The sequence below is a fragment of the Octopus bimaculoides genome, chromosome 1 (assembly GCF_046866305.1).
Source record: "Octopus bimaculoides isolate indiv1 chromosome 1, ASM4686630v1, whole genome shotgun sequence".
Taxonomy (NCBI): Eukaryota; Metazoa; Mollusca; class Cephalopoda; order Octopoda; family Octopodidae; genus Octopus; species Octopus bimaculoides.
Genome location: NC_142928.1, coordinates 92,477,292 through 92,499,833, shown reverse-complemented (window position 1 = coordinate 92,499,833; position 22,542 = coordinate 92,477,292). Strand labels below are relative to the sequence as shown.

General features: G+C 35.6%; 1 protein-coding gene across 1 annotated transcript in view; it reads right to left on the bottom strand.

Annotated features, from left to right (window-relative positions):
* Positions 1 to 22,542, bottom strand: part of LOC106874534 (corticotropin-releasing hormone receptor 2) — a 392,683-nt gene that overhangs the window by 97,200 nt on the left and 272,941 nt on the right. The window contains exon 5 of the mRNA XM_089353968.1: positions 10,141 to 10,268. Coding sequence (XP_089210094.1) covers positions 10,141 to 10,268 — 128 coding nt within the window. The remainder of the gene's footprint in view (positions 1 to 10,140; positions 10,269 to 22,542) is intronic.

Genomic DNA, 22,542 nt, shown 5'->3' with positions numbered 1-22,542 from the left:
TATAAGGCCTTACTAAGAGCTTCTATTGTACCTCTATATGACATAGTGCATTCATCCTAAATGATAAGGTGCTGAACCTGAATCTTTGCTTATGTTACAAATTGGACTGCCATTTGTGACCAGATTTAGTGTTAATTTAAAGCAGAATGAGCTGTTCGTCCTCCTGCGAGAACGGTAGCAGCAAAGCCAGACAATGGTGCAGCAATGGTACAGCAACTGCAGTTCTTTTTTGTTACCTTAACTTGGAGAGAAGCAATGTTACAAATGTTTCACCTATGCCACTGGGAGCATCAAGAAAGAAAATTCCTTTGCTTTTTTCTGGCGATTGTAGAATGCTGCACGCATGCACGCAAACACGCACGCACACACAAACACTGGCCGTATTACTTTTAATTCATCTTACATCGAACTGTACGGGTAATACCGGACTGACTTGGTGTCTCATCTGAAGTGCCTTATTCAAGTGACTCTTTATTATTTCGTTATATATATATATGGATCTTTATGGATCTTATTATATAGGTAAATCGTTACCTAATTTAGTTTAATTTAACTTAATTTCAATTTTAAGTTTTAATTTAAATCCTCTATATATACGTAGATCTATATGTATCGAAAGATTTGTAGTGATCATTAAGAAGCTGTCTAACCGTACTTACTCTTCCTTTTGACTATTTTACTCGTTAAAGTATATATATATATATATATATACACATACAATAAGATAATCGCCACATCAAAGTAGTTGTTCCATGTTACTTCTAGTTTAACCCCAGACAGGTCTTCCACCGGCTGGTTATCACTGCAGTGCAGCACCCTGTACATGCACATATATTGCTAGGAGGGGAACGAACCCCTAGTATTCTCTAGGACACCAAAGAATCACCAGCCACACTGACTCAGTTTCGAGTTGGTTGGCTCATCTTCATTCGCCATCACCTGGTCTCCAGAGAGATAGCCAGAGTCGGCCCAGTCGGCAATATATCATAAACAAAGCGAGCATCGGTCACCGATTTGCATTTTTGATATGGCGAAACCCATCCATAATGTGTCGGTCGGCCCAAGCCTATAGTAGAAGACACTTTCTCAAGATACACCGGAGTGGGTCTGAATCCGGAACCATGTGCTGGGGAGGCAAACGTCTTTCCACACAGCTACAAATAAAACTTACTAATCAAAATTTAATTGTCAGGTAGTAGATTGCAGTTAGTATGATTTTGCCATACTCGTTAGTGTTAAATAAAATTCAATCATATACAATTATTAAAGGGTGTAACTTCTGGAGAGAGGGAGAGAGAGAGAAAGAGAGAGAGAGAGAGAGAGAGAAAGAGGGAGAGAGAAAGAGAGAGAGACACAGACAAACAGATACAGAGAGAAAGAGAGTGTGCTTGTGTGAGTGAGTGTGTGTGTGCGCGCGCGCGTGTGTTTGTGTGTTTATGTGTGTGTGTGTGTGAGTGTGTGTGTTCTTTACTCTAGTAACTGGAAATAAATCATTTATTTGAGATGATAAAACTTAGTTTACTTTACACGCTCGTATTGCTGTGTTTTTTTTAACTAAGTAGACTCTAGTCTTAGAGTGATCTACAAAAGACTTTTATATAAAAAGATTCGGATTTCTTGGTCATATTGCATGTTTATTTCGTAGAGTGGAAGGCACTATTATCAAATATACATCTAATGCGTTTCTATAAAAGATTCATATGTTAGACACTCATATGTCACAATGCTGGTTAGTGTAAGATGATTTTATTTCATCTAATAAATTTCTGAAAAAGAATTCGCAGGTACCTAGGATTTCATAAATTATTTCAAGGTTATGATTGACAGAAATTTTAAGATTCCCTCCTCTAAACTAATAATTTCTACATGTAAAAGCATATTTTTTAAAGGAGAGATGCAGATATATTTCCCGGGTGTATTACATTGATATATTATTGTAAGATTAGTGAGCAGGTACAAAGATTAGAGTGTCGAAAAAATGTTTTTAGGTACTTAGTTTAGTTTGCCTTTCATCCCTTCAAGGCTGTGACTAACTTGTTTCTAAATCTAAAGTCTTGTACATATTTTTGAAGCTTTTTTTGTTTATTATTCAAGCAAACAACAAGGCGACGAGCTGGTAGGATCGTTATCTCTTCGGGGAAAATCCTTAGCGGCATTTCGTCGATCTTTACGGCCTGAGTTCAAATTCTACTGAGGCCGACTTTACCTTTAATCATTTCGGGGTCGATAAAATAAATACCGGTTTTGTACTGGGGTTGATATAATCGACTATCCTCCACGTCCCCAAAATTTGAGGCCTTGTGCATATAGTATAAAAGATTGATTAAGCGAACAATATCGAGTCGACATCAGTAGAAATAGGAACAATATAAAATGTAAAAACCCAGTATAGGAAGACTATACTATGACATCGGAAGCTTTCGTCTAATCTAGGAGTTCTCAACTACTTTTTGTCATTTATAGATACCTTTGATTACTGTTTTATTTAGGTGGAACCACATAGTTATTCGTTTAAAACACTAGCTTAAAAACTAGTGTTACTAAAACCTCTTTCAAACATTCCTATTTTGTTTTCCACACATTAAGTGTGTAGGTTGAACATTAGAGAAAGATATCTAGCTGTTTCTTGCAATATATACATGTGAAGCAAAGTTTTCTCAGGGGCCCTTCTAACTGTGGATACCCAGTTTAATATTTTATTGCGTGGACACCCAAAAATCTTATATGGAACCTCAGGGGCTATATAGACCCCAGTTGAGAACCACTGGTCTAGTCCAATATTTAGAGGCATTTCATTGATTACACTGGTCAACAATCAAAACTATTCTGAGACCAGAGTAGTAATTTCCAACTAGTTTTAGGTCGCTGATAATGGATATCATGGTTAAAACTGTTTTAAGATACACGTACGTGTCACAACAGGCTTGCGGCTGTATGTTTCACAGTCCCACTGCCCTTCAGTATTCTTCCAGCAGTCATAGGAAGCGGTTATGCTGTGTAAATATATATACTGAAGTGAAAGGTAGGTGATTTTCCCCGTCAAACACTTTTTAAACTTATAATAAATATTCATTAAGCAAGCTGTTGATATGCATGTGAGGCATTTTATATTAATTTTATTTTTCTACTGAATGATATAAACATTTCTGCTAATGATAAATTCATGATAATTTATAATAAATTCATGATAATTTCTGTTTATCTGCTAATTGATTGCTGTTTTTTTATTTCTTTAAAATGCCTCGCACTTGTGTGAATAAGGCAGACAAACTCTGCTACATTTGTGGTGAGGTGACATTTGCATCGCAGAAACACCGTATAAAGGCTATGGTTAGATAGGTATATCACCATATTTTGGATGCAAGATTAGCACGAGCTGCAACATTAGTGCTACTAGCCTTCACCAATGGTTGAACAGGGAGATGTGGCGGGAGCCAACAGACCATACCAATGATTCTTATTTCTGCATAGTGCCTCCAGTAAAAAAAAAAGGGCTTGTCAAAGAAGGTAAAAAGGGTCAATTGAATATCCACACATTCCATTAGCTATTCGCCCAGTTCCACTTGGAGGTCTATCTGTTCCTGATGCACCAACTTCGATATTGTTCGAGTCAGACGAAGAAAGTGGTGAGGAGAAAGCAGAGAAGAATGACAGTGCTGGATTACAGAGTAATTTTGATGAAACACACTCCCCTAGACCATATCTCATAACACAAGGGGAACTCCATGACCTTGTCAAGGATCTACAACTACCTGAGAATAAGGCAGAGCTATTAGGCTCTCGTCTTCAACAGTGGAATCTACTAATGAATGGCTGATGTGATGATTTCAAAATTTCATGACCATCAACAACAGTTCAGCAATTTCTCCATAACGGAAGAGGATTTATTGGCATGCAAAAATATTAATGGTTTCATTGAAGCACTTGATATTGAATACAACCCAGCCATTGAAGGCTGTTCATAGATTCATGAAAAAACTTGTCTGAAAGGTGTTTTGTTGCATAATAGCAATGGTAAGCGTTCAGTTCCTGTGGGCTATGCATCACATATGAAAGAAACTTCTGAGAATCTAAAGCTTATGCTGCAATGCATAAAATATAGTGAACATCAGTGGCAGCTCTGTGATGCCTTACAGCCTGTTGCTTTTGTGATGGGCTAGCAGGGTGGATACACCAAGTACTGCTGCTTTCTGTGTGAAAGGGAGAGCCGTACAAGAGGTTCCCACTGTATCAGGAGAGACTGACTACCTCATCATTCATTGAAGCCTGAGATGAAATACGTTCAACATCTACCTTTTACTGAACCAAACCGAATTTTGCTTCCACCACTACACATAAAACTTTGTAAAAGCTAGGGACAAATCCGGTCAAGAATTCAAGTATTTAACATCAAAATTACCCCCTCCCCACTAATCGACTTTAAGATAAAAGAGGGAATCTTCATTGCTCTTCAGATTCGAGAGCTTTTTAAAACATTGGTGGAAAACCTCATCAAGGACATGGGATGTAACATGTCATGATAAATTCACGTTTTGGACTCACATTTAGACGTTTTCCAGCGAACTGTGGGACAGTGAGTGACAAACATGGTCAAGGGTTTCACCAAGATATTTCAAACTTGGACAAGCGGTATCAGGGCAAATGGAGCAACACGATGCTTGCTGGACATTGGCATGAGATTATTATTCAGTCTTCTATAAGCGACAAGCAAGAAGGTAGAGAGCAGATACGGACTAGAGCTTTAAACATAATGACACATATTGTACGCTATAATACAACAATCACATATTACATGTCATGTATGTCTAAGCCTATAGCTAATAAGCATTTTTCAAGGTGATATTTGGATTCAGGACATGAAAACACATAAGAATTAACTAATCTCATTTAAGAAGCACACAACTTTTCAAAAGTTGTTGACCAGTGTTGTTGGAGGATAAATGCTTACTTGGTCTCTATGATTCCAACTTAAGAAAGTAAATCATCAACGTCTTCAACCAAAATACTGTCAACATACGTTTCGTTATGAGCCAACAAATTGTTTATGTTAACGTTAAGATTTGTGTCACTAGGAGTGAGTAGGATAAAGTGCAATTTAGTTAATCTCCTATTTCAATATGGATAAAAGCATAATGTCGCATATTAGAATATCATATACTAGAATGACTTAGATGTATATTTAATCGATAATCTAAATCCAATGTTTTTTAAGCAAAGAATAGCATTTACACTATTCAGTAGAAAAGTAAATGTGATAAGGGACAAATTTACACAAATGATAGAATTAGTACCTTATTTTTGTGAAAGACTTTCATTATATCAGACCCGACACGGTCAGATATAACTATAAATGAACAAAATTATTTTTAAACGAATTAATTGTAAACCATATATGTATGATTTATTCGGCATAAATACATATGAAAACTAAGATAAGGTATAGCTAGTTGTTGCAGTTTACAACTCCCGCTGCCACACGTCCAGAGCTTATCGAATAGGGTTCCAACAAAAAATGTTCTATGAATTTTCGCAGTCATCATATATTTTATTCTTAACCACAGACTATGATTCTTTCTCATTCACTATGTTTAGCTTTCATTCACGAAGTACTTGTAATCAAGTAAAAATGTGCATTCATCCTGCATCTCTTGTGCTAATTTTCTCCGTATTTCTACTTTTCTATTTACCCTTTCTCTGAACGATAAAAAGTGTAGCTTCATAAATCAGTCAGCTAGTCACCATTTATCAGTTACACACTTGCACACACACACACACATGCATGCACACGGACATACACACGCACAAGTTAAGGACCGCATATAATTTTTTCAGCGGAGCGGGTTCTAATGCAAACGGATAAAACTGGTAATTCGTGTCTTCTTAAGATATGTTTCTAGAAAATAGTGATTAGAATGGAACTTTATTGATATAATGAATTAACCTTGACTTGAAATCAAAATAATAGCCATTTGGAGAGATATAAGCTTATCGGCTATCTTAACATAGAAGACAGAATTGAACCTTATTTTCCTTAAATCACTCTACATAAATTTGAAGAGACACAATCCTAGTTTTTAGAGTAATGCATTTGTCAGATTTATCTGCCTTTGAAGTCAGATGGCAGACAGATCAGTAGAAAATTATAGACAAAATTATATCTGTATTGAGAACACAAGTTGAACTTGGTTTATGGACTAACGTTGTATATTGAATTAATGCAAATAGACATTTATTGCAACTATTACCCTACTACCGCTATTCTCAAAGGATCTCTAATTTACACAATGAAAAAGCTCCAAGAAAATTATTATTGAATTATACATCGCAAGACAAATTTAAGTTCTTCCACATCGTAGTGGTTTGTACGTACTGTAGTTAAAGGTGGATGGGTGTAGTTGCAATCTATGTTTAATTAAGAGATCCTGAAATGCAAGTCTAAACCAATTAACCAACCTAATAAATTATTGATCCGTTGTTCCAACCAATTCAATAAAGCTTCTTAAATTCTGATTTAACGTTCTTATTATTTCTGTTAAATTTACCTTAGTTACTGAGGAACATATGTATCCTCCACTTTTTGAAACTCTTCTTTTCCATAATGGCTCAAATAGCAAATAAATCATTCAGTTCATTTGTATGTTTCATAAGTCACTGACCACGATCATATCGAACTCGTAAACGATATTATCTACAGTTATTTTTACCCATTGTTTTTATCATTATTATTTCATAGTCTTATTTTAGTATTATCTTTATACTTTTTACTAAAGCCACTAGTCTAAGAAAATAAATAGTAGAAAATGGCAGTTTTGCTTCTACTCATGTCTACTTATCTCACTAACTTTAAATTAGTCATTTCCAGCTGTCATTGTCACCAAGCTATGAACAATTGATTTAATAACAAGGTTCTAAGATAATCTCTCTCTCTCTCTCCTCTCTTTTTCTGTCTTTCTTTATGTTGTGTCTGTGTTCCCCCTACATGGGTGAATTTCTGATAGAGTGAGAAGCTGCTGTTTATAACATATTACTTTGTCTCCTATATACTTTCTGTTTTCTTTTGATTAGTAGAACAATTTATGGTATGTAAACAATCATCTAGTTAACTTTGAGGAAATCATTTATGAAACTTTCATTCAATATTGTATAGATTTAATCATTTGTGTGTATACCTTATTGATTGATGTCAAATATTTTATTGAATATTGCAACAACTGTTACTGATTGAAAAATGTAATACTGACACCTCGCTCCTTTCGTTAATTGCGATGTGAGTGTGTATGTGTATGTGTGTGTATGTATGTGTGCGCGTGCGTGCGTGCAGTTTGTTTCCATTGAAATATAAACCACTCTTTAATATGTTCGAAAGTATTGGTTGTATTTTAAATTAACAATACAGATCAGGCATCCTAGCATTCTTTTCAAGTCGATTACATCTATTAAATATCACATGAACTAAACACCGAAGATTAAATTCACTGTTATGTGTAATTTCTTTTCTCGAAATGGCTGAAGCCTGATATGCAATGTTTGTTAGGCTGAAGCCGTGAACAACATGCGGTCTTTGAAAAGAGGATTTATTGTAGGTAACCTCTACATTATCGATCATAACTTAGAATGTTCTACAAATTTAACGTCGTAGTAAATATGTAGTTAAAAGTCAGCTTCACAACCCTGCTGTTAACACAAATGTCATCTGCCAGATTTTGTCTAGAAGTCTGTGAATAGGATTCGATCGAAAGAAGCTGAGCATGGTCTGCCATGCACGCACACACATATGCACGTGCATATATATGTATATATAGATGGAATTTACAAAAAAATAAACAAAACAAAAGACGAAGACAGTCGTGTAAACAATAAACAGATATATTTGTTTAACACTCGGGAAGTGAGAAAGTCTTTTACGTCACGAGCCTACGCTCTTCAAAAGAAAGGAACACAGAAAAAAAAAACAGAGAGTAAAAATTTGTATATATAAATATATATACCATCGTCGACGGCGTTAACTCGTGTTCAAGTACTCAAACTATAGCGAGTAAGTCAGCCTCTTCAACTTCATTGATGCATAGCATACCCGGTACCTGAGGTGGCTTTTCGGGCCAATGACCCAATAGAAGAGCCGGGACCATTTATCGCAGGACTGGTTTGACGGGGGGAGAGGAAGTGTGAGCCGCACCTTGCGTCTTCCACGTATGATCATTGACTCCTCAGGTATGTTATTTTCCATCAATTCTGTTCTCTTGACGAAGATATGCCGCCACTTTGATTAGTCCTTGGCGATTGTCTCCTTCGTATTTGGGTCAAAGAAGCAGCGGAGGAGAGTAGAATTGTGCTTGTCTCGGAAACGGATTTGAGACCTCCACGTGGTTTGGTTTCTGAGGCCAGCTCCGCAAAGGCCAGTTGATTAGAGAGGCGCGATTGAGGCATACGTATGATGTGTACCCACAGGCGGAGGCGGTGTCTTCTCGTAGTAGCTTCCATACTGGGCAGTCCGGCTGGGAGCAGAACCTCTCCATTCGTGATATAGACTTCCCATCAAATACTCTTCAAGTCACACACACACACACACACACACACACACACACACACACATACACACACACACACACACTCACACACACACTCACACACACACATATATATATATATATATATATATATATATATATATATGTAAATATATACATACACATATTTATGTGTGTATGTGCATGTGTATGTATATATATGTATATATGTATGTGAATACGTATTTATATACCTAGTATGTATGTGTGTGTAGGTAAATAAATACGTATACACACACACACACACACACACACACACACACACACACACACTTGAAAGTCTATTAGGATTACTTAATAGAGTTTTTGAAGTTTAAAGGTTCTTTTTCTAGAAAAATATTTTTGGGAAAAACATGTTATGAAATAAGGATGTTACTAACCTTTTTGTGGGGAGAAGTTTTTTTCTAGTCTGTGAACGCTTTCGTTAAACCTTTTTAAACACACGTGCTCTTAAAGAGGAAGTTGTTAATTTTGTGATCGCTAGATTTCACTTTCCTCCAATTCACTTAGCTATAGATGATCAGACATATGATGGAGTAACATCCTGTTCAGGTGGGAAGTTGTAAACTCAGTCATGTAGTATATTCTGTGAGTCCTAGGAATCGAAACAATACTTACTTTGTTCTCACCTTATATCATCTTCCTTTTATCTCTTAACTGTCTTAGTCACTAAACTATAGCCATGCTGAGGTACCGCATCGAAGAATGAATCGATAAATCTTATTCTATGACTCTTTTACCGAATCACTAGGGTATAGGGACGTAAACACGCATGCACCGGCTGTCACGCGAAGGTGAGGGTACAACACAAACACATACACACACACACACACACACACACACACGCACACATATTTATATATATATATATATGTATTTATATATATAAGCATATGTACGAAAGGCTTCTTTCAGCTTCAGTCTCCCAAATCGGCTCAAAAATCTGTGGTCGACCCTATGGTTACAGTAACAGTCACTTGCCCAAGATTCCACTCAGAGGGATCATGTGATTGGGAAGTATGATTCTTACCACGCAGCCACGCCTGCGCCTATGGTAATCATACTATTAAATTGATTACATTTTGAGTTTGTTCTAGGTAAATATAGTTAAATATATTTCTCTCATTGTAGTTAATGTCATATTTATACCACTGGCAAATATCACCCCTTTTTATTTACATGGGGCTGAATTTAAAGTTGTTACTAACTATGGAACAGAAGATATACTGCAATGTTTTGTAGATTAGGAAATGACTGACGATCATGTCTTACTTTCTTATTTTATACATAGAATTTATTATGTCAGGAAACCTGTTCGTGTTTATAGTTTTGTATTCAGATGCCGTTTTATAAGATATACTGTATACAATTGCATTAATATTGCGACATAGAAACAACAGTAAAATGGAAACTGTATTAAATGAAACATATTTTATATATATATATATATATATATATATATATATATATATATATATATATATATATATATATATATATATATATATATATATATATATATATTCAATAATCACTTTAAATATAGGGTAAAAAGAGTAAAGTATTTTCATACCTGAAGTAGCAGAATATGAACATTGTAATTAACAGTAGGATCAGTGATATATTGCTCACAATGAAGTAGATGTAAGCAAGAATCAGTGCTCGCTGGATGTCGAAACTGGTGTGAATTTCGGGCAGTTCCTGTAAAATTAAAATAAAGAATATATATATTATATACGTATCTGATAACTATATTTAAATACAAAAAGATAGACTGATTGATATATATAAATATATAGATATGAGGGCAGATATATAAATACATAAACAGGGAGAAGGAAACAGAGGTCAAAGGGAGAGAGTGACACAAGAGAGAGGGAAGAGTTAGTGGACATTAGATAATGACAATAAATGATATCGCTTAAACGATTATTTGGTATTGTTTGCTATGAAGAATTTAGTCTTATATTTATGAATATTACATGGATTTATCGGTTATGGTTTACAGGTGATCGGTGTCAAATACTGAGTCTGACAGTTACCATCCCAACCTCGTTGTATGTAAATAAGAAACTGAAATTAGCTTTAGAATCACATTCTTTTCAAGTTTTCTTGGTCAAAATAATAGGGTGCTAGACATGTATTTTAAGAGGTGCAATCTATTAAACTTTCACCTCAAACTTGATGTTCTTGTGCCAACATTTTTAATGAATTATTATTATTATTTCATTTACGCACAACAAGTTAGATTGTTGGAATAAAAAAAATTCTTAATATCGGGCTATAACAAAATTAAACTTAGATGCCATGAACCTTCTTAATAATACTGTTTTCTGGAGCTGCATTAGACTATGTTTTTATACTAGGGTTCTTGTACAATGCTATGTTTTTTTGAGGCTCAATACTTTTCATACACTCCTCGTATTTCTTTGTTCTATTCGGTTGCTGTAATCTTTACGGATAGTTGCCAGTGAACCTATAACTACAAGGATACATTCTTCCCGTACATATCCTATGCTTCTGTAACTCAATGTCTCGGTCACTGGTCTCCAGCCCCTTTATTTAAATGAGTTTTCCCACGCCCCCTTTTAATATGCTTATCTTTATATATGTATGTATGTATCTATCTATCTATCTATCTATCTATCTATCTATCTATCTATCTATCTATCTATTTATCTATCTATATATATAGGGCAGGGAATCGTCAATTACTAATAAAATTAATAATTAACAATTTTGCCGAGTAGCTCAGTATGAAAAAACCTTTATCGGTAAAACCATTTATAATCATAAATATATTATTAATTTTATTACTAAAATTTGTAGTTTGGAATCGGTAGTTCTTTGACTGCTATTTCTGAAATCTCAGTATGTTGGAGAAGCAGCTCCTGCTAATCCCTGCATATTTATGATTATAAATGGTTTTACCGATAAAGGTTTTTTCATACTGAGCTACTCGGCAAAGTTGTTAATTATTAATTTTATTACTAATTGACGATTCCCTGCCCTATATATCTGTATATTTTATAGTGATGCCTCTAAGTTGGATGGTTAAACCGTAACCCTTCACACGGGACTTTTTTTTTTACGGGACAATTTGTGACACACATTGAATAGATTCTTTGGAGTGAGGTGTTTTGAACTCACTAGCCGATAAATTTCTTAGTGTCTGCCTCGCGTGGTCTTGATGTCGCATGGTCAAAATTCACATGAGTTATTAGACACTTTCAAATTTATTCGAATATTGAGGCTGAAGATCGGAATAGGGTAACTTCATACCCTTAACCGTGAAACGTCGTACCCAATTAACTAAAGGCAGGTTTGTTTTTACTCTTCTCTTCTGTTTTTTGTTCTGTGTGTGCCATAAATATCGCCATCCGTTAGAGAAAAAATTTGTAGTTTGGAATCAGTAGTTCTTTGACTGCTATTTCTGAATTCTCAGTATGTTGGAGAAGCAGCTCCTGCTAATCCCTGTATATTTATGATTATCTATCTATCTATATATATATATATGAAATTTTGAATTTAGTTCATGGACCTCAATATTACCTTTGCGGACCCCAGATTGGGAACCACCGGTCTAGGTCCTGGTACTTGATATTTTCTCTATACCTCTTATAAAGACTTCATCATTTGAAACTTTAAATTCAATTACCTTGCACTTTATCTTTGCATCTACTACCACTAAATCATGCTTTCTTTACCAATATGTTGTGCTACTAAACAATTCAATCTAATATTGCTGTCTATTGGCAAATACATCAATTCAATGAACTTGGACGAACATATTTGTTTCGGTATACATTCTTGTACTAATCAAATATCATTCAGGCAGTGATTAGGATATGATGCTACTATTAAAGTATAAATACACTCTACTAAATTCGACTTCTACTGCTATGTTTAGAGTGCATACACATATGCATGCACTCATATACCTTCACGTGCGCACAGACATACCTGCACACGCTGATGATAAATATATATGTATGAATCTTGATATATATCGATGCATGTATAAGTTTATGGAAGCATGCATGTATAAGCGCATATATATATATGCTCCCCATCTAAATGCATTTATAACACTTAACGCAGTGCTCCAAACAGTCATAATGGGGAAACGCAGTAGGAACTCTAATATAAATATGTGCTTAAATTTATTTCTTCTACATTTGCTCTATAGTTGATAACTATTAATGGTAATCAGTACAGAACAGAAGTTATTTAACCATTATACAAGGCGTAAGCTGGATAATAATAATCTTCGTAGAGCTCTAAACATAACAGTAGCAGTCGAATTTAGTAGAGTGTATTTATACTTTAATACGAGCATCCTATGCTAATCACTGCCCGAATGATATTTGAGTAATGCAAGAATGTATACCGAAACAAATATGTCTCTCTAGATTCATTGAATTGATGTATTTGCCAATAGACAGCAATATTAGATTGAATTGTTTAGTAGCACAACATATTGGTAAAGAAGTCAAAGAGAGAAACTACCTTTTCAGTTTTACTAATTTAGGTTTTCTTTCCTTCGATCTCTCCCTCTGTGTTTTATACTTCTGTTTTGTTCTTTTTCCTTCTATCTCTGCGTATATATAGTCGCATAAAAATGTACAGCGACAATGACACACACTCATTACATATTTGTTATTCAAAGTCTTCAGTCTACTTTCCCATGCATTCTTCCCGTTCCATTCATATAGTTATTGATACTCACAAATGCCCATATATATATACTGACTCACATATACGCATATATATATATATATATATATATATATATATATATATGCATAAATGTGCAGTTATCCACACACACACACATATATATATGTGTGTATATATATACATGCATACATACATACATACATACATACATACATACATACATATATATAAATACATAAATATATATATATTATTATTTTCTTTTGCTGAAAATTGCTTGAAACCATGGTTCAGGAAATAGATGGTAAATGTTTTTATTTTGCTTTCCCTTTCAAAATTATCCCTAATTGTGGCTTCGAGTTTGATTGCTCCTTCTAGCGGGGTAGATGTCCTATTATGGACGTCTCTCTTATGTATTTAAATGTACACTGTATGTATTTATACATATATATATGTATACACCTACGCCCACACACTCAGACAGTGAATATATTAATTTCGTCGTCCTTGGTGCTTTGGTTATATTTAAAAACTCTTAATCATCTCCTTACCATCTATGTCTACAGCTGCAGACACTCATCTACATAGAGATGCAAACACTCAAGCCCTCCTACACCATCTCTTTCACTTTCCTCTCCCATTCATGCTCTCTACACGAACACACATAATTCCGAACAAACAAACTAATGCATCAATGCTTTCTCAATCACACTTCAAATTTTCTTCCACTTACATTCTAACTTTCTACTATAATCTCTCCACTTGCAATTCAACAAAATTCCTCCACAGTCAGTCGTTTGTGTCTCAGTTTTTTCGAATAGTTCTTTTCTTGTCAGCAGGGGAAAATTGCAGCCAAATATAATAGAAACGTCAATGCATTTTAGAGATTGGCAGTAATAACCTTAATGCGAATCCTGTAGTCAGTTTTCTTAATAATACCTGGTGATTCTATACTATAGAAGAACCAAAGATAAATTAAATTTTAGAATTATCGTACGTATTAAAGTTTCATGAAAAGCTTTGTCAGAGGTCAAATAATGCGCCTATCATCCTTAGATCATTTTCTGAGACTGTTGAGAATAAAATAACTAGAAATGTAAAAAATATTCGTTTCGTAGATTACTGCAGTAGGAAACAATACTGGTAGTTATCCACGAAAATTAAGTCCTAGAAAAGGAATTTGCAACTAAGCGTGATATGCTAAATGTATCCATAGCCCAAGTGCTTGTTAGAATTATGCTATTGAATAACATCTACAAACAGAAGATGTGAAAATTGCCCTTTCAACGAGAAACGATGCGTCATATATTATTTACACATGTCTCTTTATGTCCAATGTCTAGTAAACAGCGATATTTTGTTTTCGTCACATTACGTTATTAATTCACTTCCCGCACGGCAACTAGCAGTAACAACGCGCGCGCGCGCGCGCGCTCACATACACACAGACACACTCATACACATATACATGGACAGGCACTTTCATATACATATGCATACGCACACACACATACACACACAAACAAACACACACATACATACATACATACATACATACATACATACATACATATATATATATACTGAAATTAACGAAATGGATTATTTATTACAAGGTGGTATGTTTCAAAGGTGAATGATTGAAGACAATAAATGAGAGAAAACAGAAAGATTTATTTGTACACATGCACAAACAGACAGAGAGGGAAATAAATCCTTTATAGATAAAAGTAAGTTATAATGTTTATGTAAACAATTTAGTAGATAACACAAAGATATGAAATATTCATATTTCTGTGCCGAATACATTAATGTAAATACTGCAAACATCGTGTAATATAAAGCAAATCATTTAGGCTTATACTCTCACTGTAATAAATATTTCACATGCTCTCGCTGTAATAAATATTTCACATATCTATTACTCTAGGTTAGAATGCTTTGCTTTTGGTGAAATGGTGTGTCTTATGTATGTACGTATGTATAAACGTATGTTATTTTTCAGTTTTATTTCAAGATCTCTTGCCAATAGAGAAAGATCCGTTTTCTAATTGAGAGCCAAGGTTCCACTATTGGAATTTCAACATCAACAACAGGGTATTTTTGTATTTATGTGTATGATTATGTGAAGATTTATATTCTTTTATTTTATGGGCAACTGAGTTCCACAATTGTAGAGTGTTTCTCTTGTATATCCCAAATCACGATGTCAGGTCCATTTTGTTGTCATTTCATTGAGGCTTTCACTGGGATATTCCGCCAGAACTCACAAGAATGAGTGTATATAGCTTTTACCATAACGTAGATTCTTATTTCTGTAGCCTAATGGTTATCCTTCAGACAGATCTCATTATAGAATGTCTTATATATATATATATATATATATATATATATATATATATATATATATATATATATATATATATACATATATGTGCGTGTGTGTCTGCACGCGCGCGCGTGCATATGTGTGTGTATGTGCATGTGTGTGTATATAAGTATGATGATAAAATATAATGCTGGCAACCGATAAATCAGATAAATCATTAAATACTGAATTTATCCTAATTATATAAATATATCCATACATACATATATACACAAAGGGGAAAATTGCTGCCAAATATAACAGAAACGTCAATGCTTTTTAGAGATTGGCAATAATAACCTTAATGTGAATCCTGTAGTCAAGTCTCTTAAAAATACCTGGTGATTCTATACTATAGAAGAACCAAAGAGAAATAAAATTTTAGATTTATCGTACGTATTACAGTTTCATCAAAAGCTTTGTCAGAGGTCAAAGTAATGCGCCTATCAACCTTAGATCATTTTCTGAGACTGTTCAGAAAAACAACTAGAAATGAAAAAAAATATTCGTTTCGTAGATTACTGCAGTAGGAAACAATACTGGTAGTTATCCGCGAATATGAAGTCATAGAAAAGAAATTTGCAACTAAGCGCGATACGCTAAATGTATCCATAGCCCAAATGCTTGTTACGAATATGCTATTCAATAACATCTAAAACAGAAGATGTGAAAATTGCCCTTTCAACGAGGAAGGATGGGTCATATATTATTTACACACATCTCTTTATGTCCAATGTCTAGTAAACTGAGATATTGTTTTACGATGGCGAGCATTCTATTTGATCCGATCAACGAAACAGCCTGCTCGTGAAATTAACGTGCAAGTAGCTGGACACTCAACTGACACATGTCTCCTTAATGTAGTTCTCAGGGAAATTCAGCATGACATCAGGTGTGATAAGGCTGGCCCTTTGAAATACAATTACTACTCATTTTTGCCAGCTGAATGGACTGGAGTAATGTAAAATGAAATGCTTTGCTCAAGGATACAATGCGTCGCCGGGAATTGAATTTCCGGCGGCTCCAGTCCGACCTCACCACCTCGCACATCTTCCCCAACTTACCCTTTCCCTCCTTCAAACGTGCCCACAACGTGCGTGACCTTCTGGTCCACAGTTTCTTCCCTAACCCCACCTCCCAACCTGGCTTGAGACATGCTCCCGCCCACGCTGACGCTCTTGCCCCTACCTCTTCAACGCTACCATCTCCACAAGCACTCATCACTATCCCTATCATATCACTTACTTTTTTATCTGCACTTCTAGCAACGTCATTTGCTGCATCTCCTGCACTTTCTGTCCTTCTCTGTTCATTGGTCAAACGGGACGCCGTTTGACTGACCGTTTCGCGGTCCATCTCCAAGACATCAGACTCGGCCATGACACTCCTATCTCGCGCCATTTCCGCTCTACCGGTCATTCGCAACAACACCTCTCCGTGTTCGGAATTCCTTTGCACAGGGGCCATCCAGATTTCCGCCTTCGCCGTGAACAAAAATTAATCTTCTCTCTTCGCTCCTTTGCGCAACAGGAGCTCAGCTCCCCTCCTCTCCACATCTGACTCCCCTCTTCTCCTGTCTTTCTCTAACACCTACTTCATCTCTTCACTCCTACCCATCTTGTCTCTCTTCATTGATACCCCTCCATCAACACCCCACCCAGCATATCCCTCTCCCACATACCCTACACCCACATCCTTACTTCACACCCACATCCTTACTTCACACCTACATCCTCATCCCAAACCCACATACCCCTCTACACACCCACAGCGCAATACCAACCACACCACATCAAACCACACTACAACACTCCACACAAGTCGCACTGACCACTTCCCAGCACCCGCAACACACACCATCATCTGTACACTCACACACTATCATCCACAAACACACACATTGCAGACGCTCACAGTTACACACGCACGCATCCACACACGTCAAAATAACTAGCCCCTATCTACACACCCACACACTTACACATTCCCACATACACACTCACGCTTGCGCGCGCACCTTCATTTGGGATCACCAATACTTTATTACCTCCGATTCTTTCTTCTTCTTCAGTCAGACTGTTTAAATCCACACGTTTTTTTCTTTTATTCGCTCTCTGCTTATTTTCTCTTATTCCTTTCTGTTGAAGAGCGTAGGCTTGAATTGTAAAAAAGTTTCTCACATCCCCGAGCGTCAAACTGTTACATCTGCTTGATATTCATACACCTGTCTTCGTCTTTTGTTTGTCTGTAAATTTCAACTATATATCATACGCCCACGTGGTCATTCCAGTTTTATCCTGCTTTAACTTCCTACTGTGTTGACATACACATCTCAAATACTGCCTGAACTTTCTGCATCTATCCTCATTTACATGCCAGCACTCCACCCGGATTATCTCTGGATATACTTACGGATTTCATTGAACTCTTCTGTTGATGAATAATCTCTCCAACATAACACAACGTCTGAACTGTTTTGAACTATCTATTTTATCATACACCGTACGTTGTGACTTTGTCTTTCTCTCTTTGTTTCTTCTTCTTTTCGTCTTTTTTTCTTCTCTATTTCTCTCCTTTTCTTCGTTTTGTCTTCTTGCTTTTTTCTATTTTTCCAGCATGCCGGATTACAAATCTTTCGTCATCCACCTTCGCCACCGCTGCTTTCAAGCTTCTATTACTCTTTCCATACTGATTTTAAAAAATACACGGTTCTCTAGCCACGTTTCCTGTCTCAGTCGCTGTCTACACGACCACCTCATCTCCAAGGTTTCCGCCTCCATTTTCACCCCACTATTCCACTTTGCTTCTGCTATCCTACCCATACTCCGTACTACGTCCAACCGCCTTATGCGTGTAACCATTCGTTCTAATCTCTCCTTGACCGCCTTTTCCCTCTCGATTATTTCACCTTTTTATCCCCCTTTTCACCTTCTTTTACACATACCACTCTACGCTTCATAATCCATTTAAATCATATTTTCCACGCTCACACTAAACAACATAAACTCTACTTACTCCTTCATTCTGTCACATCCGGTCCCACTATACACACTTCCTTCCGAAAATCCACAAGCCCGACAACCCTGGCCACCTCATCGTCTCCGCCTGTAACTGCCCCACAAAACTGATCTCAAAATACCTCGACCCTGAACTTTCCCTGCTTAATGGTTTCCCTATCCTCCCACATCCATGACACTAACAATACCCTCAGTCCCTTAAACTTTTTCTCCTTCCTTCCTGGCCCTCTAAACTTCTCCTCAGTCTTGATTTCAAGAATCTTTATACGGTGATCCCACACAACGAAGGGTTTCTTGCACTCAAACACTTCCTAGACTTTCGATCCAACCCCAACCTGACACCTTCACCCTTCTTCGTTTGACTGAACTTGTTCTTTACCCCAACTGCTTCTCATTCGCAGGGGATTTTTACCAGCAGTTCTCAGAAGTGGCCATAGGGACCTGATCACTGGCTACGTTGAGGCCCAAATATTCTCACGATTCACTGGTCCCACTCCCGATCTATACAACTGTATCGGTGACGACTGTATCTGTGTGACTTACCCGTGAACAACTAGACTCCTTCTCTTTTGTCCAATCCTTTCATCCTGCCCTCGAATTCTCCTGCAGTATTTCCAACATATCTGTCGCATGTCTGGACAATTCAACTATATGCATGTATATATGTAATATTTGGGACTAATGAGTATATATTGATTAGTGTCTCGATGTACATTACTTACATTATCTACATTTGACCCATATTTGTCCTCATATTGTTTGTTTTTAACACAACGCTTCGGCTGATATATCCTCCAGCCTTCATCAGGTGTCTTAGAGAAACTTTGAACCTGGCTTCTCATTCCTAAGGTATTTTTCGATGCTATTATCATTATTATTATTATTATTATTATTATTATTATTATTATTATTATTATTATTATTATTATTATTATTATTACTGAACAAGTAGAAAGATAAATTTTATTCAACGCATAGATACTGAACAGTATAGATATAAAGGATAAAATCCTTTTCTCTTTTTAAAAGCAGAAAAATTTGTCGGCAGCCAGATTATTATTATTATTATTATTATTATTATTATTATTATTATTATTATTATTATTATTATTATGTTTTTTCTTTCTTTCTTCAAATTTTCTTCTATTTCTCGCCGAGTGTTTTCCGTACACCTAGGGCAGAGAAGCTCATTGTATGCATTCCCAGTTTACACGCGCAAATTCACAGGTAAAATATATATTTAAAAAAATAATAAATAAATAAATTCAGTAATGGATGTTGTTTTCACAGCGATAATGCTCTTCTCAGTACATAAGTCGTTCCAGTTAACAGGATTCTTCATCGTGTGTTTTTGGTGGTTTCTGATGGGGAGGATTTGATCTGGTGCCGCATCTAAATACCTTTATGTCTTTGCTTTGAGGCCTGAACTTTTGGACCAATGTTAAGATTTTACTTTGTCTATATTATTCTGTTTAGTTTACCGCAGTATTTGTCATGTAAGAGATTTTCTTGACATCGTTTTATTATAGCATTTTGAAGTACAAGTTTTATCTTAGATGTTAGTTGCTTTACAGCTTTTGATGTTTCTTCTTAGATGTCCGGTATTATGAACTTTTCTTTGTATTTTTCGACTTTATGAACGCTTCCTTGTATATTCGGATTCCTGTAATCTCCGTTGTATTTTTCCACTTCATGAATTCCTCCTTACCTTTTTCAGCTTCGTGACTCCTCCTTGTATTTTTCGGATACCTCATCATCATCATCATCATCCTCATCATAATTATCATTATTGATGCTTTTGTTGTATTATTATTATTATTTTAATATATAAAGCTGAAGTTTCGTAAAAATTTTTACATCAATGGAATTTTCTCGATGTGGTACTTTCCAGTGCATTAATTAGATTTTTTAAATTCCGTTTACTTTGTGTGATTTAAGGAAGATTTGGCTGTTGTTTCTAGCAACTTTTATATTTCTTCCCTTCTACTTGTGACGGCGTTCTTATACACATATATATCACGCGCTCAACATCAGATATAGAGAGTAACAGTGAGAGAGGGAGAGAGAGAGAGAGTGATGCATACAAAGTCTTCCTTCTTCTTCCTCTCTCCCATTTAATAGTTTTCTTGTATCCCTCTACCTCTAGCATATTTTTCATAATATAGAAACGTAAAAACACACACAACCACACATACGTGATCTGTAACAACAACATACACACATCAATATTATAACTGTCTTCCGTTCTCCCTTTGTCTCTTCCTTTCTATTCCTTTCTCCCCCTCTCTCTACCTCTTCCTCTCTCGCTCTCTCAAACGCATACACGTGCAAGTACACAATCGTTCACTAAAATATAAGTCATGTTCGTCAATGTTTTGTAAATATACCACGATTTTCACTAGAGTGTTAGGGTTAGGGTTTTAGGGTCAGGATTAGGGTTTTAGGGTTACAGTTAGGGTGAGTGTTACGGTTACGATTTTAGGGTCAGGGTTAGGGTTTTAGGGTTAGTGTTAGGGTTTAGGGTTAGTGTTAGGGTTGGGTAATCGTGCGGGTGTTAATCTGAAAAATTACAGAAATGTGAAAAGTACCGACCCTGCCATCTATTATAACTTTTGTTGTTCTGTTTAATATCTACGTAGATTATGCCTCCAAAGAAGAGAGTTTGCTGGGGAAAGAAAGCAACCGGTTTAAAATGACAGCAACAGACTGCAGCAATTCACCACATTCCAGTAGCTACTTTGAACATAATGCAAAATGGTGCATCAACATCTGCCCAATCTGATAGAATTCTGGCAAAACAGTGTAGCAACAGATCGCCAGCAATTGCTTCATCAAAAATTGCCGTCCTACCTCCTGCTAAAAGGGATTACCCTACTATGTATAATCAGGGCAGCGCAAAAAGTTGTTTTGCACAAGCATTTCTATAGCCAATTAGACAGATGAAATTTACATACGCTTAATAATGTTACGCAAACAGCCTTCAGACTTTCCCTATTAATTTCATCGTCTTTTGAATTATGAACATATTTATATTATAAGGGTTTTTTCTTTCGTTGTAAGGAATTTTTTTTAGTTGATTTTCCCCTAGCAAGATTTATCGTAGATGGCGTAATAAGTCACACCCGGACAAGGTTGGGTTGTACTGCTACTTATTATTATTATTATTATTTTCAATAGTTTTATTTTTATAACGTGCTTTCACTTCACTACCGAGTTATCTCTATTTCCAGGTCTTTGTATTTTGAAAGATTTTCCATTTCTTTTAGAGAAACGTATTATTGTTATTATTATTATTATTATTATTATCATTATTATACTTAAATGTTCATCTGTACACTAGCGTTCGACATAACTTCAGCTTCACTGATATTTTTTCCGAAGATCTTTAATTGAAAAATAATTGTAGTTCCTTAGGAATTTTTAAAATACACATCCCATGTAATGTGGTCGAAAACAATTTCACTGTAGACATTTTCCCCATCGTACAGTCGCTTATTGTTTGTGTGTAGCGGGGAGGGGAGATTCTAGGCATAGCTGTGAAATATATATAAAGATCTCCAACTATTGTATATAAGTATTATAAAATACATGTCACAGCAAACATCCATTTCTTTTTCAAGACTAAATAAAATATATAAAAATGGTCAAACTAAATTAGTATAGAAGCAGCGCAAAATATCTGACAATTTCAGCTGTTTGTAATGACTGTTTGAAGGAAAACAACCTGCCTCTTACTACATTTGTATGAAAAGTTTTTCAACTCGTTTGGCAGTAAAATCAATCGTAATTTCATTGTACAAAATTTATTGAATTTTCCTTTCAAAATTCCATTAATTATAAGACCATATTTCTAAAGATAAGTAAAAGTAAATAAGTAAACAAATTGAAACATAATTCTATAAGGGGAGGC